This window comes from Anomaloglossus baeobatrachus, chromosome 7 (genome assembly GCF_048569485.1).
Source record: "Anomaloglossus baeobatrachus isolate aAnoBae1 chromosome 7, aAnoBae1.hap1, whole genome shotgun sequence".
Classification (NCBI taxonomy): domain Eukaryota; kingdom Metazoa; phylum Chordata; class Amphibia; order Anura; family Aromobatidae; genus Anomaloglossus; species Anomaloglossus baeobatrachus.
In genome coordinates this window covers 310,867,560-310,893,539 of record NC_134359.1, presented here as the reverse complement: position 1 = coordinate 310,893,539, position 25,980 = coordinate 310,867,560, and the positions used below count along the sequence as shown (strand labels likewise).

Genomic DNA, 25,980 nt, shown 5'->3' with positions numbered 1-25,980 from the left:
AATACCCACTAGTGCCCAGGACCATTGTTACCCCTGCATGCCCGGCCTGCACACTGCCTCCATCATCAATACCCACTAGTGCCCAGGACCATTGTTATCCCTGCACGCCCGGCCAGCACACTGCCTCCATCATCAATACCCACTAGTGCCCAGGACCATTGTTATCCCTGCATGCCCGGCCTGCACACCACCTCCATCATCAATACCTACTAGTGCCCAGGACCATTGTTATCCCTGCATGCCCGGCCAGCACACCACCTCCATCATCAATACCCACTAGTGCCCAGGACCATTGTTATCCCTGCATGCCCGGCCTGCACACTGCCTCCATCATCAATACCCACTAGTGCCCAGGACCATTGTTATCCCTGCATGCCCGGCCTGCACACTGCCTCCATCATCAATAACCACTAGTGCCCCAGGGCCATTGTTAGCCCTGCATGCCCGGCCAACACACCGCCTCCATCATCAGTAACCACTAGTGCCCCAGGACCATTGTTATCCCTGCATGCCCGCCCTGCACACTGCCTCCATCATCAATAACCACTAGTGCCCCAGGACCATTGTTATCCCTGCATGCCCGGCCTGCACACCGCCTCCATCATCAATACCCACTAGTGCCCCAGGACCATTGTTATCCCTGCATGCCCGGCCTGCACACTGCCTCCATCATCAATAACCACTAGTGCCCCAGGACCATTGTTATCCCTGCATGCCCGGCCTGCACACTGCCTCCATCATCAATACCCACTAGTGCCTAGGACCATTGTTATCCCTGCATGCTCGGCCTGCACACCACCTCCATCATCAATACCCACTAGTGCCCAGGACCATTGTTACCCCTGCATGCCCGGCCTGCACACCACCTCCATCATCAATACCCACTAGTGCCCAGGACCATTGTTATCCCTGCATGCCCGGCCTGCACACCACCTCCATCATCAATACCCACTAGTGCCCCAGGGCCATTGTTATCCCTGCATGCCCGGCCTGCACACCACCTCCATCATCAATACCCACTAGTGCCCCAGGGCAATGATTGATAGCCATGCATGCCCGGCCTGCACACCACCTCCATCATCAATACCCACTAGTGCCCCAGGACCATTGTTACCCCTGCACGCCCAGCCTGCACACTGTCTCCATCATCAATACCCACTAGTGCCCAGGACCATTATTACCCCTGCATGCCCGGCCAGCACACCGCCTCCATCATTAATACCCACTAGTGCCCAGGACCATTGTTAGTCCTGCATGCCCGGCCTGCACACTGCCTCCATCATCAATACCCACTAGTGCCCAGGGCCATTGTTATCCCTGCATGCCCGGCCTGCACACCACCTCCATCATCAATACCCACTAGTGCCCCAGGGCCATTGTTATCCCTGCATGCCCGGCCTGCACACCACCTCCATCATCAATACCCACTAGTGCCCCAGGGCAATGATTGATAGCCATGCATGCCCGGCCTGCACACCACCTCCATCATCAATACCCACTAGTGCCCCAGGACCATTGTTACCCCTGCACGCCCAGCCTGCACACTGTCTCCATCATCAATACCCACTAGTGCCCAGGACCATTGTTTCCCCTGCATGCCCGGCCAGCACACCGCCTCCATCATTAATACCCACTAGTGCCCAGGACCATTGTTAGTCCTGCATGCCCGGCCTGCACACTGCCTCCATCATCAATACCCACTAGTGCCCAGGACCATTGTTATCCCTGCATGCCCGGCCTGCACACTGCCTCCATCATCAATACCCACTAGTGCCCAGGACCATTGTTATCCCTGCATGCCCGGCCTGCACAACACCTCCATCATCAATACCCACTAGTGCCCCAGGACCATTGTTATCCCTGCATGCCCGGCCTGCACACTGCCTCCATCATCAATACCCACTAGTGCCCAGGACCATTGTTACCCCTGCATGCCCGGCCTGCACACTGCCTCCATCATCAATACCCACTAGTGCCCAGGACCATTGTTACCCCTGCATGCCCGGCCTGCACACCGCCTCCATCATCAATACCCACTAGTGCCCAGGACCATTGTTACCCCTGCATGCCCGGCCTGCACACTGCCTCCATCATCAATACCCACTAGTGCCCAGGACCATTGTTATCCCTGCACGCCCGGCCAGCACACTGCCTCCATCATCAATACCCACTAGTGCCCAGGACCATTGTTATCCCTGCATGCCCGGCCTGCACACCACCTCCATCATCAATACCCACTAGTGCCCAGGACCATTGTTATCCCTGCATGCCCGGCCTGCACACCGCCTCCATCATCAATACCCACTAGTGCCCAGGACCATTGTTATCCCTGCACGCCCGGCCAGCACACCACCTCCATCATCAATACCCACTAGTGCCCAGGACCATTGTTATCCCTGCATGCCCGGCCAGCACACCACCTCCATCATCAATACCTACTAGTGCCCAGGACCATTGTTATCCCTGCATGCCCGGCCTGCACACTGCCTCCATCATCAATACCCACTAGTGCCCAGGACCGTTGTTATCCCTGCATGCCCGGCCTGCACACTGCCTCCTCCATCATCAATACCCACTAGTGCCCAGGACCATTGTTATCCCTGCATGCCCGGCCTGCACACCGCCTCCATCATCAATATCCACTAGTGCCCCAGGGCCATTGTTATCCCTGCATGCCCGCCCTGCACACTGCCTCCATCATCAATAACCACTAGTGCCCCAGGACTATTGTTAGCCCTGCATGCCCGGCCAGCACACTGCCTCCATCATCAATAACCACTAGTGCCCCAGGACCATTGTTATCCCTGCATGCCCGGCCTGCACACTGCCTCCATCATCAATACCCACTAGTGCCTAGGACCATTGTTATCCCTGCATGCTCGGCCTGCACACCACCTCCATCATCAATACCCACTAGTGCCCAGGACCATTGTTACCCCTGCATGCCCGGCCTGCACACCACCTCCATCATCAATACCCACTAGTGCCCAGGACCATTGTTATCCCTGCATGCCCGGCCTGCACACCACCTCCATCATCAATACCCACTAGTGCCCCAGGGCCATTGTTATCCCTGCATGCCCGGCCTGCACACCACCTCCATCATCAATACCCACTAGTGCCCCAGGGCAATGATTGATAGCCATGCATGCCCGGCCTGCACACCACCTCCATCATCAATACCCACTAGTGCCCCAGGACCATTGTTACCCCTGCAAGCCCAGCCTGCACACTGTCTCCATCATCAATACCCACTAGTGCCCAGGACCATTGTTACCCCTGCATGCCCGGCCAGCACACCGCCTCCATCATTAATACCCACTAGTGCCCAGGACCATTGTTAGTCCTGCATGCCCGGCCTGCACACTGCCTCCATCATCAATACCCACTAGTGCCCCAGGACCATTGTTATCCCTGCATGCCCGGCCAGCACACCGCCTCCATCATCAATACCCACTAGTGCCCCAGGACCATTGTTACCCCTGCATGCCCGGCCTGCACACCACCTCCATCATCAATACCCACTAGTGCCCCAGGACCATTGTTACCCCTGCATGCCCGGCCTGCACACTGCCTCCATCATCAATACCCACTAGTGCCCCAGGACCATTGTTATCCCTGAATGCCCGGCCAGCACACCGCCTCCATCATCAATACCCACTAGTGCCCCAGGACCATTGTTATCCCTGCATGCCCGGCCAGCACACCGCCTCCATCATCAATACCCACTAGTGCCCCAGGACCATTGTTACCCCTGCATGCCCGGCCTGCACACTGCCTCCATCATCAATACCCACTAGTGCCCAGGACCATTGTTATCCCTGCATGCCCGGCCTGCACACTGCCTCCTCCATCATCAATACCCACTAGTGCCCTAGGACCATTGTTACCCCTGCATGCCCGGCCTGCACACTGCCTCCATCATCAATACCCACTAGTGCCCAGGACCATTGTTATCCCTGCATGCCCGGCCTGCACACTGCCTCCTCCATCATCAATACCCACTAGTGCCCAGGACCATTGTTATCCCTGCATGCCCGGCCAGCACACCACCTCCATCATCAATACCCACTAGTGCCCCAGGGCCATTGTTACCCCTGCATGCCCGGCCTGCACACCGCCTCCATCATCAATACCCACTAGTGCCCCAGGACCATTGTTATCCCTGCATGCCCGGCCAGCACACCACCTCCATCATCAATACCCACTAGTGCCCCAGGACCATTGTTACCCCTGCATGCCCGGCCTGCACACTGCCTCCATCATCAATACCCACTAGTGCCCCAGGACCATTGTTACCCCTGCATGCCCGGCCTGCACACCACCTCCATCATCAATACCCACTAGTGCCCAGGACCATTGTTACCCCTGCATGCCCGGCCTGCACACTGCCTCCATCATCAATACCCACTAGTACCCAGGACCATTGTTATCCCTGCATGCCCGGCCAGCACACTGCCTCCATCATCAATACCCACTAGTGCCCCAGGGCCATTGTTACCCCTGCATGCCCGGCCAGCACACTGCCTCCATCATCAATACCCACTAGTGCCCAGGGCCATTGTTATCCCTGCATGCCCGGCCAGCACACCGCCTCCATCATCAATGCCCACTAGTGCCCCAGGACCATTGTTATCCCTGCATGCCCGGCCTGCACACTGCCTCCATCATCAATACCCACTAGTGCCCAGGACCATTGTTACCCCTGCATGCCCGGCCTGCACACTGCCTCCATCATCAATACCCACTAGTGCCCAGGACCATTGTTACCCCTGCATGCCCGGCCTGCACACCGCCTCCATCATCAATACCCACTAGTGCCCAGGACCATTGTTACCCCTGCATGCCCGGCCTGCACACTGCCTCCATCATCAATACCCACTAGTGCCCAGGACCATTGTTATCCCTGCACGCCCGGCCAGCACACTGCCTCCATCATCAATACCCACTAGTGCCCAGGACCATTGTTATCCCTGCATGCCCGGCCTGCACACCACCTCCATCATCAATACCCACTAGTGCCCAGGACCATTGTTATCCCTGCATGCCCGGCCTGCACACTGCCTCCATCATCAATACCCACTAGTGCCCAGGACCATTGTTATCCCTGCACGCCCGGCCAGCACACCACCTCCATCATCAATACCCACTAGTGCCCAGGACCATTGTTATCCCTGCATGCCCGGCCAGCACACCACCTCCATCATCAATACCTACTAGTGCCCAGGACCATTGTTATCCCTGCATGCCCGGCCTGCACACTGCCTCCATCATCAATACCCACTAGTGCCCAGGACCATTGTTATCCCTGCATGCCCGGCCTGCACACTGCCTCCTCCATCATCAATACCCACTAGTGCCCAGGACCATTGTTATCCCTGCATACCCGGCCTGCACACCGCCTCCATCATCAATATCCACTAGTGCCCCAGGGCCATTGTTAGCCCTGCATGCCCGGCCAACACACCGCCTCCATCATGAGTAACCACTAGTGCCCCAGGACCATTGTTATCCCTGCATGCCCGCCCTGCACACTGCCTCCATCATCAATAACCACTAGTGCCCCAGGACTATTGTTAGCCCTGCATGCCCGGCCAGCACACTGCCTCCATCATCAATAACCACTAGTGCCCCAGGACCATTGTTATCCCTGCATGCCCGGCCTGCACACTGCCTCCATCATCAATACCCACTAGTGCCCAGGACCATTGTTACCCCTGCATGCCCGGCCTGCACACCGCCTCCATCATCAATACCCACTAGTGCCCAGGACCATTGTTACCCCTGCATGCCCGGCCTGCACACTGCCTCCATCATCAATACCCACTAGTGCCCAGGACCATTGTTATCCCTGCACGCCCGGCCAGCACACTGCCTCCATCATCAATACCCACTAGTGCCCAGGACCATTGTTATCCCTGCATGCCCGGCCTGCACACCACCTCCATCATCAATACCCACTAGTGCCCAGGACCATTGTTATCCCTGCATGCCCGGCCTGCACACTGCCTCCATCATCAATACCCACTAGTGCCCAGGACCATTGTTATCCCTGCACGCCCGGCCAGCACACCACCTCCATCATCAATACCCACTAGTGCCCAGGACCATTGTTATCCCTGCATGCCCGGCCAGCACACCACCTCCATCATCAATACCTACTAGTGCCCAGGACCATTGTTATCCCTGCATGCCCGGCCTGCACACTGCCTCCATCATCAATACCCACTAGTGCCCAGGACCATTGTTATCCCTGCATGCCCGGCCTGCACACTGCCTCCTCCATCATCAATACCCACTAGTGCCCAGGACCATTGTTATCCCTGCATACCCGGCCTGCACACCGCCTCCATCATCAATATCCACTAGTGCCCCAGGGCCATTGTTAGCCCTGCATGCCCGGCCAACACACCGCCTCCATCATGAGTAACCACTAGTGCCCCAGGACCATTGTTATCCCTGCATGCCCGCCCTGCACACTGCCTCCATCATCAATAACCACTAGTGCCCCAGGACTATTGTTAGCCCTGCATGCCCGGCCAGCACACTGCCTCCATCATCAATAACCACTAGTGCCCCAGGACCATTGTTATCCCTGCATGCCCGGCCTGCACACTGCCTCCATCATCAATACCCACTAGTGCCTAGGACCATTGTTATCCCTGCATGCTCGGCCTGCACACCACCTCCATCATCAATACCCACTAGTGCCCAGGACCATTGTTACCCCTGCATGCCCGGCCTGCACACCACCTCCATCATCAATACCCACTAGTGCCCAGGACCATTGTTATCCCTGCATGCCCGGCCTGCACACCACCTCCATCATCAATACCCACTAGTGCCCCAGGGCCATTGTTATCCCTGCATGCCCGGCCTGCACACCACCTCCATCATCAATACCCACTAGTGCCCCAGGGCAATGATTGATAGCCATGCATGCCCGGCCTGCACACCACCTCTATCATCAATACCCACTAGTGCCCCAGGACCATTGTTACCCCTGCACGCCCAGCCTGCACACTGCCTCCATCATCAATACCCACTAGTGCCCAGGACCATTGTTACCCCTGCATGCCCGGCCTGCACACCGCCTCCATCATCAATACCCACTAGTGCCCAGGACCATTGTTACCCCTGCATGCCCGGCCTGCACACTGCCTCCATCATCAATACCCACTAGTGCCCAGGACCATTGTTATCCCTGCACGCCCGGCCAGCACACTGCCTCCATCATCAATACCCACTAGTGCCCAGGACCATTGTTATCCCTGCATGCCCGGCCTGCACACCACCTCCATCATCAATACCCACTAGTGCCCAGGACCATTGTTATCCCTGCATGCCCGGCCTGCACACTGCCTCCATCATCAATACCCACTAGTGCCCAGGACCATTGTTATCCCTGCACGCCCGGCCAGCACACCACCTCCATCATCAATACCCACTAGTGCCCAGGACCATTGTTATCCCTGCATGCCCGGCCAGCACACCACCTCCATCATCAATGCCTACTAGTGCCCAGGACCATTGTTATCCCTGCATGCCCGGCCTGCACACTGCCTCCATCATCAATACCCACTAGTGCCCAGGACCATTGTTATCCCTGCATGCCCGGCCTGCACACTGCCTCCTCCATCATCAATACCCACTAGTGCCCAGGACCATTGTTATCCCTGCATACCCGGCCTGCACACCGCCTCCATCATCAATATCCACTAGTGCCCCAGGGCCATTGTTAGCCCTGCATGCCCGGCCAACACACCGCCTCCATCATGAGTAACCACTAGTGCCCCAGGACCATTGTTATCCCTGCATGCCCGCCCTGCACACTGCCTCCATCATCAATAACCACTAGTGCCCCAGGACTATTGTTAGCCCTGCATGCCCGGCCAGCACACTGCCTCCATCATCAATAACCACTAGTGCCCCAGGACCATTGTTATCCCTGCATGCCCGGCCTGCACACTGCCTCCATCATCAATACCCACTAGTGCCTAGGACCATTGTTATCCCTGCATGCTCGGCCTGCACACCGCCTCCATCATCAATACCCACTAGTGCCCAGGACCATTGTTACCCCTGCATGCCCGGCCTGCACACCACCTCCATCATCAATACCCACTAGTGCCCAGGACCATTGTTATCCCTGCATGCCCGGCCTGCACACCACCTCCATCATCAATACCCACTAGTGCCCCAGGGCCATTGTTATCCCTGCATGCCCGGCCTGCACACCACCTCCATCATCAATACCCACTAGTGCCCCAGGACCATTGTTACCCCTGCACGCCCAGCCTGCACACTGTCTCCATCATCAATACCCACTAGTGCCCAGGACCATTGTTACCCCTGCATGCCCGGCCAGCACACCGCCTCCATCATTAATACCCACTAGTGCCCAGGACCATTGTTAGTCCTGCATGCCCGGCCTGCACACTGCCTCCATCATCAATACCCACTAGTGCCCCAGGACCATTGTTATCCCTGCATGCCCGGCCAGCACACCGCCTCCATCATCAATACCCACTAGTGCCCCAGGACCATTGTTACCCCTGCATGCCCGGCCTGCACACTGCCTCCATCATCAATACCCACTAGTGCCCCAGGACCATTGTTATCCCTGAATGCCCGGCCAGCACACCGCCTCCATCATCAATACCCACTAGTGCCCCAGGACCATTGTTATCCCTGCATGCCCGGCCAGCACACCGCCTCCATCATCAATACCCACTAGTGCCCCAGGACCATTGTTACCCCTGCATGCCCGGCCTGCACACTGCCTCCATCATCAATACCCACTAGTGCCCAGGACCATTGTTATCCCTGCATGCCCGGCCTGCACACTGCCTCCTCCATCATCAATACCCACTAGTGCCCCAGGACCATTGTTACCCCTGCATGCCCGGCCTGCACACTGCCTCCATCATCAATACCCACTAGTGCCCAGGACCATTGTTATCCCTGCATGCCCGGCCTGCACACTGCCTCCTCCATCATCAATACCCACTAGTGCCCAGGACCATTGTAATCCCTGCATGCCCGGCCAGCACACTGCCTCCATCATCAATACCCACTAGTGCCCCAGGACCATTGTTACCCCTGCATGCCCGGCCTGCACACCACCTCCATCATCAATACCCACTAGTGCCCAGGACCATTGTTACCCCTGCATGCCCGGCCTGCACACTGCCTCCATCATCAATACCCACTAGTACCCAGGACCATTGTTATCCCTGCATGCCCGGCCAGCACACTGCCTCCATCATCAATACCCACTAGTGCCCCAGGGCCATTGTTACCCCTGCATGCCCGGCCAGCACACTGCCTCCATCATCAATACCCACTAGTGCCCAGGGCCATTGTTATCCCTGCATGCCCGGCCAGCACACCGCCTCCATCATCAATGCCCACTAGTGCCCCAGGACCATTGTTATCCCTGCATGCCCGGCCAGCACACCGCCTCCATCATCAATACCCACTAGTGCCCAGGACCATTGTTATCCCTGCATGCCCGGCCTGCACACCACCTCCATCATCAATACCCACTAGTGCCCAGGACCAGTGTTATCCCTGCATGCCCGGCCAGCACACCACCTCCATCATCAATACCCACTAGTGCCCAGGACCATTGTTATCCCTGCATGCCCGGCCTGCACACTGCCTCCTCCATCATCAATACCCACTAGTGCCCAGGACCATTGTTATCCCTGCATACCCGGCCTGCACACCGCCTCCATCATCAATATCCACTAGTGCCCCAGGGCCATTGTTAGCCCTGCATGCCCGGCCAACACACCGCCTCCATCATGAGTAACCACTAGTGCCCCAGGACCATTGTTATCCCTGCATGCCCGCCCTGCACACTGCCTCCATCATCAATAACCACTAGTGCCCCAGGACTATTGTTAGCCCTGCATGCCCGGCCAGCACACTGCCTCCATCATCAATAACCACTAGTGCCCCAGGACCATTGTTATCCCTGCATGCCCGGCCTGCACACTGCCTCCATCATCAATACCCACTAGTGCCTAGGACCATTGTTATCCCTGCATGCTCGGCCTGCACACCGCCTCCATCATCAATACCCACTAGTGCCCAGGACCATTGTTACCCCTGCATGCCCGGCCTGCACACCACCTCCATCATCAATACCCACTAGTGCCCAGGACCATTGTTATCCCTGCATGCCCGGCCTGCACACCACCTCCATCATCAATACCCACTAGTGCCCCAGGGCCATTGTTATCCCTGCATGCCCGGCCTGCACACCACCTCCATCATCAATACCCACTAGTGCCCCAGGACCATTGTTACCCCTGCACGCCCAGCCTGCACACTGTCTCCATCATCAATACCCACTAGTGCCCAGGACCATTGTTACCCCTGCATGCCCGGCCAGCACACCGCCTCCATCATTAATACCCACTAGTGCCCAGGACCATTGTTAGTCCTGCATGCCCGGCCTGCACACTGCCTCCATCATCAATACCCACTAGTGCCCCAGGACCATTGTTATCCCTGCATGCCCGGCCAGCACACCGCCTCCATCATCAATACCCACTAGTGCCCCAGGACCATTGTTACCCCTGCATGCCCGGCCTGCACACCACCTCCATCATCAATACCCACTAGTGCCCCAGGACCATTGTTACCCCTGCATGCCCGGCCTGCACACTGCCTCCATCATCAATACCCACTAGTGCCCCAGGACCATTGTTATCCCTGAATGCCCGGCCAGCACACCGCCTCCATCATCAATACCCACTAGTGCCCCAGGACCATTGTTATCCCTGCATGCCCGGCCAGCACACCGCCTCCATCATCAATACCCACTAGTGCCCCAGGACCATTGTTACCCCTGCATGCCCGGCCTGCACACTGCCTCCATCATCAATACCCACTAGTGCCCAGGACCATTGTTATCCCTGCATGCCCGGCCTGCACACTGCCTCCTCCATCATCAATACCCACTAGTGCCCCAGGACCATTGTTACCCCTGCATGCCCGGCCTGCACACTGCCTCCATCATCAATACCCACTAGTGCCCAGGACCATTGTTATCCCTGCATGCCCGGCCTGCACACTGCCTCCTCCATCATCAATACCCACTAGTGCCCAGGACCATTGTTATCCCTGCATGCCCGGCCAGCACACTGCCTCCATCATCAATACCCACTAGTGCCCCAGGACCATTGTTACCCCTGCATGCCCGGCCTGCACACCACCTCCATCATCAATACCCACTAGTGCCCAGGACCATTGTTACCCCTGCATGCCCGGCCTGCACACTGCCTCCATCATCAATACCCACTAGTACCCAGGACCATTGTTATCCCTGCATGCCCGGCCAGCACACTGCCTCCATCATCAATACCCACTAGTGCCCCAGGGCCATTGTTACCCCTGCATGCCCGGCCAGCACACTGCCTCCATCATCAATACCCACTAGTGCCCAGGGCCATTGTTATCCCTGCATGCCCGGCCAGCACACCGCCTCCATCATCAATGCCCACTAGTGCCCCAGGACCATTGTTATCCCTGCATGCCCGGCCAGCACACCGCCTCCATCATCAATACCCACTAGTGCCCAGGACCATTGTTATCCCTGCATGCCCGGCCTGCACACCACCTCCATCATCAATACCCACTAGTGCCCAGGACCAGTGTTATCCCTGCATGCCCGGCCAGCACACCACCTCCATCATCAATACCCACTAGTGCCCAGGACCATTGTTACCCCTGCATGCCCGGCCTGCACACTGCCTCCATCATCAATACCCACTAGTGCCCAGGGCCATTGTTACCCCTGCATGCCCGGCCTGCACACTGCCTCCATCATCAATACCCACTAGTGCCCAGAACCATTGTTATCCCTGCATGCCCGGCCTGCACACTGCTTCCATCATCAATAACCACTAGTGCCCCAGGGCCATTGTTATCCCTGCATGCCCGGCCTGCACACCTCCTCCATCATCATCAATAACCACTAGTGCCCAGGACCATTGTTATCCCTGCATGCCCGGCCAGCACACTGCCTCCATCATCAATACCCACTAGTGCCCAGGACCATTGTTATCCCTGCATGCCCGGCCTGCACACCACCTCCATCATCAATACCCACTAGTGCCCAGGACCAGTGTTATCCCTGCATGCCCGGCCAGCACACCACCTCCATCATCAATACCCACTAGTGCCCAGGACCATTGTTACCCCTGCATGCCCGGCCTGCACACTGCCTCCATCATCAATACCCACTAGTGCCCAGGGCCATTGTTACCCCTGCATGCCCGGCCTGCACACTGCCTCCATCATCAATACCCACTAGTGCCCAGGACCATTGTTATCCCTGCATGCCCGGCCTGCACACTGCCTCCATCATCATCAATACCCACTAGTGCCCAGGACCATTGTTATCCCTGCATGCCCGGCCAGCACACCTCCTCCATCATCATCAATACCCACTAGTGCCCAGGACCATTGTTATCCCTGCATGCCCGGCCAGCACACCTCCTCCATCATCATCAATACCCACTAGTGCCCAGGACCATTGTTATCCCTGCATGCCCAGCCTGCACACCGCCTCCGCCATGTGTTACAGAGGACGTGCTGTGCTCTGGACCAGGAGCTGCTCCAAGCCTTGTCTAGACCTTCTTCCATCATTCTGGTACAGGTGGATCTTGGTTTCTTCTGCTGCTTTTTCAGAAGCAGGCGACATCTTTTTTAGATGGTGTTTGTTTTTTTGGGGTTTGTTTTTTTTTTTGTCAAAGTCTAATCAAATCCCTAAAACCTTCCTCCAATTAGGATGTGAATTCCTCAGAGCGGAGCCCGGCACTGCTCAGATTGATTAGCACTGGATCTGGAATATATTTTGTGGAACAGCTAAAATGTCAAGAGTTGTCACTGCCCAAATATTCCTGGAGCAAACTGTATATATGGGCAGTGATTGGGCGCTGTGTACACGGCAGTGATTGGGCGCTGTGTACACGGCAGTGATTGGGCGGTGTGTACACGGCAGTGATTGGGCGCTGTGTACACGGCAGTGATTGGGCGCTGTGTACACGGCAGTGATTGGGCGCTGTGTACAGGGCAGTGATTGGGCGCTGTGCACACGGCAGTGATTGGGCGCTGTGTACACGGCAGTGATTGGGCGCTGTGTACACGGCAGTGATTGGGCGCTGTGTACACGGCAGTGATTGGGCGGTGTGTACAGGGCAGTGATTGGGCGGTGTGTACAGGGCAGTGATTGGGCGGTGTGTACAGGGCAGTGATTGGGCGGTGTGTACACGGCGGTGATTGGGTGGTGTGTACAGGGCGGTGATTGGGTGGTGTGTACAGGGCGGTGATTGGGTGGTGTGTACAGGGCGGTGATCTCACGGTGTGTACAGGGCGGTGATCTCACGGTGTGTATGGGGCGGTTATCTCACTATGTGTACAGGGTGGTTATCTCACTATGTGTACAGGGCGGTGATCTCACGGTGTGTACAGGGTGGTGATCTCACGGTGTGTACAGGGCGGTGATCTCACTATGTGTACAGGGCGGTGATCTTGCAGTGTGTACGGGCGGTGATCTCACGGTGTGTACAGGGCGGTGATCTCACGGTGTGTACGGGGCGGTTATCTCACTATGTGTACAGGGTGGTGATCTTGCAGTGTGTACGGGCGGTGATCTCACGGTGTGTACAGGGCGGTGATCTCACGGTGTGTACAGGGCGGTGATCTCACGGTGTGTACGGGGCGGTTATCTCACTATGTGTACAGGGTGGTGATCTCACTATGTGTACAGGGTGGTGATCTCACGGTGTGTACAGGGTGGTGATCTCACTGTGTGTACAGGGCGGTGATCTCACGGTGTGTACAGGGCGGTGATCTTGCGGTGTGTACAGGGCGGTGATCTCGCGGTGTGTACAGGGCGGTGATCTCGCGGTGTGTACAGGGAAGTGATCTCGCGGTGTGTACAGGGCGGTGATCTCGCGGTGTGTACAGGGAAGTGATCTCGCGGTGTGTACAGGGCGGTGATCTCGCGGTGTGTACAGGGCGGTGATCTTGCGGTGTGTACAGGGCGGTGATCACGCGGTGTGTACAGGGCGGTGATCACGCGGTGTGTACAGAGCGGTGATCTCGCGGTGTGTACAGGGCGGTGATTGGGTGCTGTGTACAGGGCGGTGATTGGATGGTGTTTACGGGGCGATGATTGGATGGTGTGTACGGGGCGGTGATCTCACAGTGTGTACAAGGCGGTCATTGGGTGTTTTGTACAGGGTTGTGATCTTACGGTGTATACAGATCGCTGAGCCATGATGGCGGTGTATATACACAGGCAGGGATGGGAGACCATGGTGTGGAGGACCCACATTTTCTTATCTGTTTCCTTAGGGCTTGTGAAGTTTTTGCACTTGGCTCTCATTACTTCCGTTCAGGACCCTGGCCATTTTCTTGGTCTGCTTGGGAGCCCGAGAAGTCTGGTTATGGTCACTTTAGCCCGACTTGTGCATCCTGGATTCCTGGATCATCTGATCGCTGCGTAAGTTGTTAGCTATAAGGACTGTTAATGATGTGTGTTGTCCTGGTGTCCTCCCATCTGCTCCTCCTGATGTGACGTATGGTATGTATATGTGATTAGGTGCTACTTTCACTGCACACTCATTAACCTATGAGCGATGTCTTGCAGGTGCCAGGTTTCCGGTTGGGATGTTCTTCTGACTCTTCTGGATGTTGCAAGTCTTGTATCTCAGCTCCTGTGTGTTCCTCTGTCTCTGGACGTCTCATCTGAAACTATACATGAGATTTCGCGATCACTGAGAGAAGAACAGGTGGTGGCTTCTCTCCTTCAGGTACCAGTGACCTCCATGACTGCATGGTCCACCTTCCAATACGGCTAAATAATGACGTGGGCCTTCTTGTCTCTTAGGTGTGTTCTCTGCTACCAGAGGGGCAAGTGGAGACCCCAGTCTGTCTTATTAGCCGCCTCGTACTCATGGAGGAGGAGTTCTTGTGGCAGTTCTCCTCTAAGGCTTTATCTTCACAGGATGTGGTGTCATGGTTGAGAAGAGCAGTGTGGTCTGGACCGGGCTGCGTAGTCATCGAGCTCCTGACTCTATTCAGTCACTTAATCCGATCATCCCGCACAAACTCTTCCTTGGTGCAGTCTATCATAGGAGACTGTGATACCCTGCTTCTCCAGCACCTTCACTCTGTGGATCCAGAGATGAGATCAGCCGCCTGTTCCTTGGCTGGAAACCTCTCACGCCTTGGAGAATCCCTTTCACCTTCTGTGGCAGAGAACCTTGTGGACTGTCTCTCCCATCCAGATGCCAGAGTGCGGAGATCTGCTGCATTTGCTGTGGGGAATTGCGTTTTCCATAGATCCTGTTCTGGAGACAGCGGACCCTGGGTTTCTATCGCAGCATCTCAGTTACTAATTTTATTATGGGACCCACAAGCTAAGACTCGTGTCCACGCAGCCACGGCCCTTGGGAACCTGGCGTCATTCTCTGGTGATGGAGCGTATTTTCCTGTTCTTCAGATGAAGGTGCCAAAGTCACTGCTTCATGCGGCTTGTACAGTCCAGGAGGAGCCCGTGCGGCTGGCATCTGTCATCGCACTACGCAGCCTGAGTGGCATTTCTAACATTTGCCAGGTACTAATCTGTGCCATGATGTGAGAGCGATGTGTGTGCCCTGCATGCTCCGACATCACAGAATAGTGAGGGTGAATATACAGTGGGTACGGAAAGTATTCACACCCCTTTAAATTCTTCACTCGTTTCATTGCAGCCATTTGGTAAATTCTCATTAATGTACACTCTGCCCCCATCTTCCCATCCCCCATCTTGACAGAAAACAACTGAAATGTAGAACTTTTTGCAAATTTATTAAACAAGAAAAACTGAAATATCCCATGATCATAAGTATTCAGCCCCTTTGCTCAGTATTGGGTAGAAGCACTCCTCCTTTTGAGCTAGTACAGCCATGAGTCTTCTTGGGATCCTGGGTTTGGGGATCCTTGGCCATTCCTTCTTGCAGATCCTCTCCATTGCCGTCAGGTTGGATGGTGAACGTTGGTGGAGGCCATTTTCAGGTCTCTCCTGTTACGCTCACCGAGGAGCGGCGAGCGTCCGGAGGTGGACCCACTGGACCGTGCACCTGACTCCCCTGAGAAGGCGACCAGCAGCGAACCCCTATACAGGGACTGTGCGGCGCCTCCGCCGAAAGGCCTAAATGCACGGCAGCCAGGAACAGGTGGTAGGAGTCTCTGTACTGCCTGGCGTAGCTCGGGTACAATGTCCGCAGTAGGCAGGACACGGGTATGGCACGGTGACGTCCACGGTAGGTATAAGCGGTGACGTCCACTGCGGGTATGGCACGGTGACATCCACAGTAGGTGTAAGCGGTGACGTCCACTGCGGGTATGGCACGGTGACGTCCACGGTAGGTATAAGTGGTGACGTCCACAGCCGGAATAGTATAGATGGCACTACGGTGAGACAAAGGATTAGCACCAGGTATCAAATGTACGGATATCAAAAGAATAGCACAAGGGGGTCTGGACACTGGCAAGGCTCTAATGGAAGCGTTGCTCGGGCGCCTGCTGCCGGGGGAGGTGAACCTAAATACCTATTAGGCAACAGGTGACCTCTGAGGTCACTTCCAGAAAATGGGGCATGCCACTTTAAGAAAGGTGGCGTGGCCTTGCGCGCAGCCTAGAGTCACTTACAGCAATTCTGTGTGAGGAGGAGACTGCAGCAGGCCTGGGAGTGGGAGCAGCGTCTGCAGAGCAATGGGACCGGTAAGAGGAAGGCCTTCGCTGCCTGGGAGTGGGAGCAGGAGTGCACGTGGGAGCCATGCTGGGACTGGGCAGATGTGAGGGAGAGCTCCCCCCCCCGGGGTCTGGTGGGACCAGGCGTTACATCTCCAGAGATGCTTGTCATGATGTATGTGCTTTTCTCCATCCCATATTTTTTGTATAAGATGCCATGTGATGTATTTTACCTTCTTACTGTATTTGCTGTAATACTATATCAGGATGTGATGTCACTTTCCTTTGGTTGTACTTACTGAACACTTTGAAATGTCTTGGGATGTAAGTAACCATACCTTCCCCCCATCTCCTGTGTCTCTGGGCCCATAATGCAATTATCTCTTGTCCACACAGCCAGGGGAACTTCTCATTGTTTCATAAGCAGTGGATAACGCCAACTACACAAACCTGTAGACATCTCGGAGCCAACCTTCTAGAATCTTCTAGTGGGCCCAACCATTGAATAGACCCCTACCCTTGAGGGGCGGGCCCACGAGCTCAGACAATACACTCCTGTTTCTAAGTGCAGTTGGGAGCTGAGTTTTGAAGAGGAAGGGAGCGAGATCTGATTCTCAGATCTCGCCGTTCAGTGGGTTGTGTGGTACGAGGAGGAGATGGCCTTGCTGGGAGAGGAGACCACCATTGAATATAAGATGGAGGTCATGCGTGGAGCTAAAGAGAAGGAGCGCAGGATGGAGGAGATGGCATTGCTGGATAAGCAGGTCGCTGTGGAAGCCACTAGAGGATCCAGACAGACTGTAACCCCAGCACCCACCATGAGGGAACTTCCCAGAGTGTCCCGCAAAGACTTCAAGCAGTTTAATGAGGCTGCTGGTGACATTGAGGGCTTCTTCCAGGACTTTGAGCATCAGTGTCGATTAATGGAAGTCCCAGAAAGGGAGCGCGTCCGGCATGTGGTTGGGCTCTTAGAGGGTGGTGCTGCCGCAGCCTATAGAGCTATGGACCCTCGGTGGAACTGTGAGTATGCGGATATTAAACAGACTATTCTAGAACATTATGCTGTAACGCCAGACACTTACAGGACTCAGTTCCGTACTTTAGCATGTGATGAGGAAGTGTCCTTCAAGATATATGCCCACAAACTCAAACATCTGTGGCATCATTGGCTGGAGGCAGAGGAGGCCTTAACCTTGGAGACCGTCCTCCAGGTCCTCCTAAAAGAGCAGTTTTACTTCAAGTGCCCCGCTGAGATCCGGGAATGGGTGCGTGAAAGGAGACCAGCCACTGTGGAGGAAGCTGCAGCTCTAGCTGATGAGGCTCTCACCATCAAGCCTCAGTGGAAAAAACTACTACTCAGTGAGAAAAAAACCACAAACCCCCCAACGCTGGCGGCCCCTGGTTCTTCTGGCCCCAATGTTCACCATCACCGTAGACCGTCAACTCACTTCGTGTGACTGTGCCTCGCATTACTCCTGCTCCACCTTTGGGAATACGACGTGGAGGAAGAATCCCAGAGCGCAGATGTTATGGATGTGGGCAGCCTGGGCATATGCAATTCCAATGTCCAGGTGTTCGGAGGCAGAACAGCTACAGACCGCCTTTGCCTGTTCATTATATACAGACACCTTCACCAGGAGAAGAGCTGGATTCTGTGCCTGACTTGCCAAGTGACTCTGATATCCTGGCTCCCCTACCCGGAGTCTATGGGGTGCGAGCTCCAGCCACCTGTTCTTCTGATCTTCCGCACAAACATCTACAGGAGGTCGTGCTGGATGGCCAAAAAGTTGTTGGCTTCCGTGACACTGGGGCTTTCCTCACCATAGCCGATCCCCGAGTAATTCAACCAGAAGCAATTCAAAAGGGACCAGGAATTGCCATTGAACTGGCAGGAGGTACCCAGAGATATATTCCAAGAGCGAGTGTGACCCTGGATTATGGCTTTGGGGCCAAAGAATGTGTGGTCGGTGTGATGAGCGGCCTCCCTGTAGACGTTCTTCTAGGAAATGATGTGGGGAATCTTCATTGCCACTTTGTCGGTGCGGTAACCAGACATCAAGCCAAGAGAGCAGCCCATGTGGACGTGTACAACCCATCCATGGAAATGAGGCCACCAGAACTGCCATTACAGCCGGTGAGTGATTCTTCTTGTGGGGATAATATGAATGTTACTTGGGATAAAGTTCAGTTTAGACAAGAAGTAGAGACTGACCCCACCCTTGCTAGTTTTACAGCTCGAGCTGAAATAGGGCAGCTAGGGGAGAACGGAGAAAGATTTATCAGAGAAAATGGACTTCTGTATCAGGTTGCCAATGCCGACTCCCTAGATAAGCTCTGGACTTATAGCAAACAGCTGATTGTTCCTCAGAAGTACAGAATTCCCCTATTATACCTGGCTCATGACATTCCTACTGCTGGCCATCAAGGCAAAACCCGCACCGAGAGACGATTGACTCAAACTTTTTATTGGCCGGGGATTTCCCAAGCAGTGGCGCATTTCTGCCGAACTTGTGACATATGTCAGCGTAGAGGGCGACCCGGAGATCACCCAAAGGCACCCCTGCAACCGCTCCCTATAATAGAAGAACCCTTTCAAAGAGTAGCTGTTGATATCATTGGACCTCTGGCTAAACCAAGTAAATCTGGAAAGCAGTACATTCTCACTGTTGTGGACTATGCCACCCGATATCCAGAAGCCGTGGCCTTGTCAAGTATTTCTGCAGCCAAGGTGGCCGAGGCCTTGGTTATTATTTTTACTAGAGTAGGATTCCCCAGTGAGATCTTGTCGGACCAAGGCTCTCAGTTTATGTCAGAGTTGGTCCAGTGTCTGTGGCGCACCTGTGGAGTACAAGTGATCCGAACGACCCCGTATCATCCCCAAACAAATGGACTTTGTGAACGATTCAATGGCACTCTGAAGAATATGCTGAGGGCCTTCACAGACAGAGATTCAGACTGGGAGAAGTACCTACCCCATCTCTTGTTTGCCTATCGAGAAGTTCCACAGGAGTCCACTGGGTTCTCCCCCTTTGAACTACTCTATGGAAGAAAGGTCCGAGGACCCTTAACCCTGCTCAAGGAATACTGGGAGGGGCAAGTTGAAGATACAGGAGCCCCTGTTGTCCCTTATGTCCTAAAGCTGCGAGAAACCCTGGCCCAACTTGCTAGTTTTGCCCAGAGTCATTTGCGTATGGCTCAAACCAGACAGAAGACATGGTATGACCGTAAAGCATGCTATCGGGAGTTTGTAGAAGGACAAGTCTTAATGATTGTTCCCCATCGGCAGAATAAACTGCAGACCACATGGGAGGGTCCCTTCCGGGTTCTCAGAAAACTGAATGATACCAATTACCTTCTTGCTTTAGATGATCAGGGGCTAAGACAAAAGACTGTCCATGTGAATATGATTAAGGAGTACCATGACCGGAACATTCCAATGATAGCAAGCTGTCGGTTGGCTTCAGAAGATGGTCAAGAGGATGAGGACTCTCTACCTGATCTTGTGGAAGCAGCGAGAGCCCCATCCACTGTGGAACAGGTTCCCCTGGGAGATCACCTGGATTCCTTACAGAAAATCCAGATGCTGGAAGTGCTTCAACAGAGACGGGCTGCTTTCTCATCCCAACCAGGTCGAACCACCGTCACCCAACATCATGTGGACACTCAGGGCATCCGTCCCATACAACAGGCTCCTTACCGGGTACCTGAATCAGTTCGAAACACCATGCAGCACGAACTGGAGGAGATGTTACAGCTTGGGGTAATCCAGGCCTCCCATAGCCCTTGGGCCTCCCCTGTGGTGTTAGTACCCAAGAAGGATGGGAGTACTCTATTTTGTGTGGACTATCAGCGACTAAACGACCATACTGTCAGCGATCCTTACCCAATACTTCGTATTGACGAACTTCTAGACCGACTGGCTGGGTCCCGATATGTCACTACCTTGGATCTCAGTAAGGGATACTGGCAGATCCCTCTAACGGAGGACGGGAGAGAACGGTCCGCTTTTATAACCCCCTTTGGTCTGTATGAATTTCTAAGCATGCCTTTTGGAATGAAAAATGCCCCGGCCACCTTCCAGAGAATGGTGGACCAGATCCTCCGCGGATGTGGTGACGTTGCTTGTGCCTACTTGGATGATATCGCTGTCTTCAGCCACACATGGGAGGAACATCTGCATCAAGTAGCCGTTATTCTGGACCTGATTCTTGCAGCCGGCCTAACCATTCGACCCGATAAATGCCAAATGGGGATGGGTGAAGTCCAGTACCTAGGGCATAGAGTGGGAGGAGAGAAGCTCCGTCCTGAGCCTGCCAAAATCCAGGCTATTAGAGACTGGCCTGTACCCCAAACTAAGAAACAAGTTATGGCTTTTCTGGGCACTGCCAGTTATTACCGAAAATTTGTTTCTCATTTCAGCACTGTGGCCAAGCCTCTTACTGACCTGACCAAGAAAACAATGCCCCGGCTGGTGATCTGGACTCCAGCCTGTGATGAGGTTTTTAACCGGCTGAAGGACGCTCTGATCTGCGATCCTGTCCTGGCTGCTCTAGACTACAAGAGGAGATTCATTGTGCAAACGGACGCCTCTGCTTATGGACTGGGAGCTGTCCTCAGCCAGGTGAATGCAGCTGGGGACGAACACCCCATCGCCTATCTCAGCCGGAAACTGCTGGACCGAGAAGTGGCCTATGCAACTGTTGAAAAAGAATGTCTGGCTGTAGTGTGGGCCCTTAGGAAACTAAGACCGTATCTGTATGGACGAGAATTCACTGTGGTTACTGATCACAATCCCCTCACCTGGCTGAACAGAGTCTCTGGGGACAATGGACGCTTGTTACGATGGAGCCTGGCTCTGCAGCCCTATAACTTTACCATACAGTATAGAAGAGGCAGCCAACACCAAAAGATGGACTGTCCAGGCAAGAGGAGCCTTGAGTCCTGTCAGCCATGCCTGCGTGTACTTAACCTGCGACCTGTAGAGGTCCCTAGTACGTACACAAGTTGGGAGGGAAAGGGATTGTCATGATGTATGTGCTTTTCTCCATCCCATATTTCTTGTAAAAGATGCCATGTGATGTATTTTACCTTCTCACTGTATTTGCTGTAATACTATGTCAGGATGTGATGGAACTTTCCTTTGGTTGTACTTACTGAACACTTTGAAATGTCTTGGGATGTAAGTAACCATACCTTCCCCCCATCTCCTGTGTCTCTGGGCCCATAATGCAATTATCTCTTGTCCACACAGCCAGGGGAACTTCCCATTGTTTCGTAAGCAGTGGATAACGCCAACTACACAAACCTGTAGACATCTCGGAGCCAACCTTCTAGAATCTTCTAGTGGGCCCAACCATTGCATAGACCCCTACCCTTGAGGGGCGGGCCCACGAGCTCAGACAATACACTCCTGTTTCTAAGTGCAGTTGGGAGCTGAGCTTTGAAGAGGAAGGGAGCGAGATCTGATTCTGCGGACAGATCTCGCCATCCAGTGGATTGTGTGGGATTTCTGGGACTCTGAAAAAGACTATTACGTCGTGATCTGGCACTTTGGATTATCGGGAGGTGCCCCCGAATCTGTTTTATTTGGATTTGTCGTGTGCTGTTCCTGTATTCCTGTTAGTAAACCTGTTGGATCATCCTCGGCCTGTTGTCTCTCCTTGCTCTGCTGTACACCCCGTCACAATGCTCAATTGGGTTTAGGTCAGGGCTCTTTCTGGGCTGGTCAAGAATGGTCACAGAGTTGTTCTGAAGCCGCTCCTTTATTATTTTAGCTGTGTGCTTAGGGTCATTGTCTTGTTGGAAGGTGAACCTTCGGCCAAGTCTGAGGTCCAGAGCATCTGGAGGAGGTTTTCTTCCAGGATCTCTCTGTACTTGGCCACATTCATCTTTCCTTCAATTGCAGCCAGTCATCCTGTCCCTGCCCCATAGCATGATGCTGCCACCACCATGTCTCACTGTGGGGATTGTATTGGGCAGGTGATGAGCAGTGCCTGGTTTTCTCCCCACATTCCGCTTAGAATTTTCACCATAAAGTTATATCTTCGTCTCATCAGACCAGAGAATCTTATTTCTCATAGTCTGGGAGTCCTTCATGTATTTTTTTGCAAACTCTATGCGGATTTCATATGTCTTGCACTGAGGAGAGGCTTCCATCGGGCCACTCTGCCAAAAAGGCCCGACTGGTGGAGGCTGCAGGGATAGGTGACTTTGTGGAACTTTCTCCCATCTCCCTACTGCATCTCTGGAGCTCAGCCGCAGTGATCTTGGGGTTCTTCTTCACCTCTGTCACTAAGGCTCTTCTCCCACGATTGCTCAGTTTGGCTGGACGGCCGGGTCTAGGAAGAGTTCTGGTGGTCCCAAACTTCTTCCATGTAAGGATTATGGAGGCCACTGTGCTCTTAGGAGCCTTGAGTACTGCAGATATTCTTTTGTAACCTTAGCCAGATCTGTGCCTTGCCACAATTCTGTCTCTGAGCTCCTTGGGCACTTCCTTTGACCTCATGATTCTCATTTGGTGTGACATGCAGTGTGAGCTGTGAGGTCTTAGGCTATGTGCGCACGTTGCGTACAGTCACTGCAGACATTTCTGCAGCGATCTGAAGAGCACACGTGCGCTTCAAATCGCTGCAGAAAATGTCCGTAGTGAAAGAAAAAAAAAAAAAGCCGATTTCATGCGCTCTGCCTGCAGCTCCTGCCATAGACAGAGCAGGGGCTGCCGGCAAAGCGCACGGAAGAAGTGACATGTCACTTCCTAGAACGCGCGCTTCGGGCAGCAGCCGAAGCGCTGCGCTCTAAAACGCAACGTGCGCACGGCCCCTGCACAAGATTATGCAGGGGATGCAGGACACATGCAGTTACGCTGCGCTACAGAGCGCAGCGTAACTGCATGTAATTACGCAACGTGCGCACATAGCCTTATATAGACAGGTGTGCGCCTTTCCAAATCACGTCCTATCAGTGTAATTACACACAGCTGGACCCCAATGAAGGAGTAGAACCATCTCAAGGAAGATCACAAGGAAATGGACAGCATGTGACTTACATATGAGCGTCTGAGCAAAAGGGCTGAATATTTATGACCATGTGATATACTGAGCAAAGGGGCTGAATACTTATGACTATGGGATATTTCAGGTCTTCTTGTTTAATAAATTTGCAAATATTTCTACATTTCTGTTTTTACCTGTCAAGATGGGGGATGGGTGCAGAGTGTACATTAATGAGAAAAAATACCAAATGGCTGCAATGAAACAAAGAATGAAGAATGTAAAGGGTTGTGAATACTTTCTGGAGCCCATCCTGGTGGTCTACCCCATGATGTGGGGGTGCTGTGTGTACCAGGCATGCTGTGACCCGGGCGTTATTTGCGTCCCAGGTTAGTGAGGGTGAATATACCGTATACATGCAGGGTTCATACTCGAGGCTTAGTCTCTAGTCTTCTAGCCTGTCCTGGTGGTGGTCGGCCATGTTTACTGGTGCTGTGTGTGCCCTGCATGCTGTGACCCGGGCGTTATTGGCGTCCCAGGCCAGTGAGGGTGAATATACCGTATACACGCAGGGTTCATACTCCAGGCTGAGTCTCTAGTCTTCTAGCCCGTCCTGGTGGTGGTCGGCCATGTTTGCTGGTTTTGGGCCTGCTGTGTGTGCCCTGCATGCTGTGACCCGGGCGTTATTGGCATCCCAGGCCAGTGAGGGTGAATATACCGTGTACACGCAGGGTTCATACTCGAGGCTGAGTCTCTAGTCTTCTAGCCCATCCTGGTGGTGGTCGTCCATGTTTGCTGGTGCTTGGCCTGCTGTGTGTGCCCTGCATGCTGTGTGTGCCCTGCATGCTGTGACCCGGGCGTTATTGGCATCCCAGGCTAGTGAGGGTGAATATAACGTATACACGAAGGGTTCATACTCCAAGCTGAGTCTCTAGTCTTCTAGCCCATCCTGGTGGTGGTCGGCCATGTTTGCTGGTTTTGGGCCTGCGTGTGTGTTCCTGTCATCTATACACCTGCCTCTTTCTCTCTGCAGCACCTGCGAGCACTCAATGCTGGCGAGAAACTGTCGGCATCTCTGACTGTGGACACCCCACCATCGGCCGGGACGCCTTCCCTCGCCCACCACTGCCATAGACTTCTCCAGCAGCTGGCATGGGACAGCGCATGAGCCTCATGTGACTGATGCTGCTCCGCTCGCTCATAAGGACCTCCAGGAGCGGGCACAGAAGACACAAAGTAAAAATAAGGATGCATCTTGTACCCCAGCCGTCTAATGGTGTCCGCTCTGCTTCGAGGGGTAGAGATGCTGATAAATACTTGTCCTATCCTGAAGCACACCGCAGTACGGTGATTGCTGCCGTTCTCTTCTCCGGATGGATTCTACGGTTGGGCTGTTTCCATAGGATTGTGCACTGCTTCAGGTAGAGAAGACGGCTGAAGAGCTTCAGCAGTGCCCGGGGTTTCTTATGCGTTATACTTATTGTCCTGTTTTATGCAATAAACGGTGTGTGACATTATGGTGGGTGCCGTGTCCGGGCCATGACCACACTGGCTTCATATCCTTTATCTGAACGCACTCTACTCCTCCTTGTCCATGCGTGGGTTAATTGTGTGAGCTGCAGTGTCGTGTGCCACAATGGCCTGGCCCTGAAGAAACCAGCCATGTTTTATAGAAGCCTCCAGTATCTGACTGTGAGAGGCTGGTGACAGTGCACCCCATTATCTGACTGTGCGAGCCTAGTGATGGTGACACCCCAATATTTGACCTGAGAGGCTGGTGATGCTGTTGCATGACACCCCAGTAGGAGACAGTGAGCATCTACATTTTTTTATGGTGTGAACTACAACCCCTGGCAGAGATTCTGGCCTCCCCCCGGCTGAGATTCTGGCCTACCCCCGGCAGAGATTCTGGCCTCCCCCCCAGCAGAGATTCTGGCCTCCCCCCCAGCAGAGATTCTGGCCTCCCCCCCAGCAGAGATTCTGGCCTCCCCCCCAGCAGAGATTCTGGCCTCCCCCCCAGCAGAGATTCTGGCCTCCCCCCAGCAGAGATTCTGGCCTCCCCCCCCCCCAGCAGAGATTCTGGCCTCCCCCCCCAGCAGAGATTCTGGCCTCCCCCCCAGCAGAGATTCTGGCCTCCCCCCCAGCAGAGATTCTGGCCTCCCCCGGCAGAGATTCTGGCCTCCCCCGGCGCTGAGGATGTTCATTCAGTTGATCACAGACGGCACAAACTAAA

The 25,980-nt window shown here is 54.4% G+C and overlaps 1 protein-coding gene across 1 annotated transcript in view; it reads left to right on the top strand.

Annotated features, from left to right (window-relative positions):
• STK36 (serine/threonine kinase 36) overlaps window positions 1-25,766 on the top strand; it is a 233,675-nt gene extending 207,909 nt beyond the window's left edge. Inside the window, exons 24-27 of the mRNA XM_075318701.1 lie at window positions 14,377-14,524; window positions 14,672-14,834; window positions 14,912-15,640; window positions 24,781-25,766. Of these exons, the coding sequence (XP_075174816.1) occupies window positions 14,377-14,524; window positions 14,672-14,834; window positions 14,912-15,640; window positions 24,781-24,915 (1,175 nt within the window). The 3' untranslated portion in view covers window positions 24,916-25,766. The remainder of the gene's footprint in view (window positions 1-14,376; window positions 14,525-14,671; window positions 14,835-14,911; window positions 15,641-24,780) is intronic.
• Window positions 25,767-25,980: the final 214 nt, after the last annotated feature.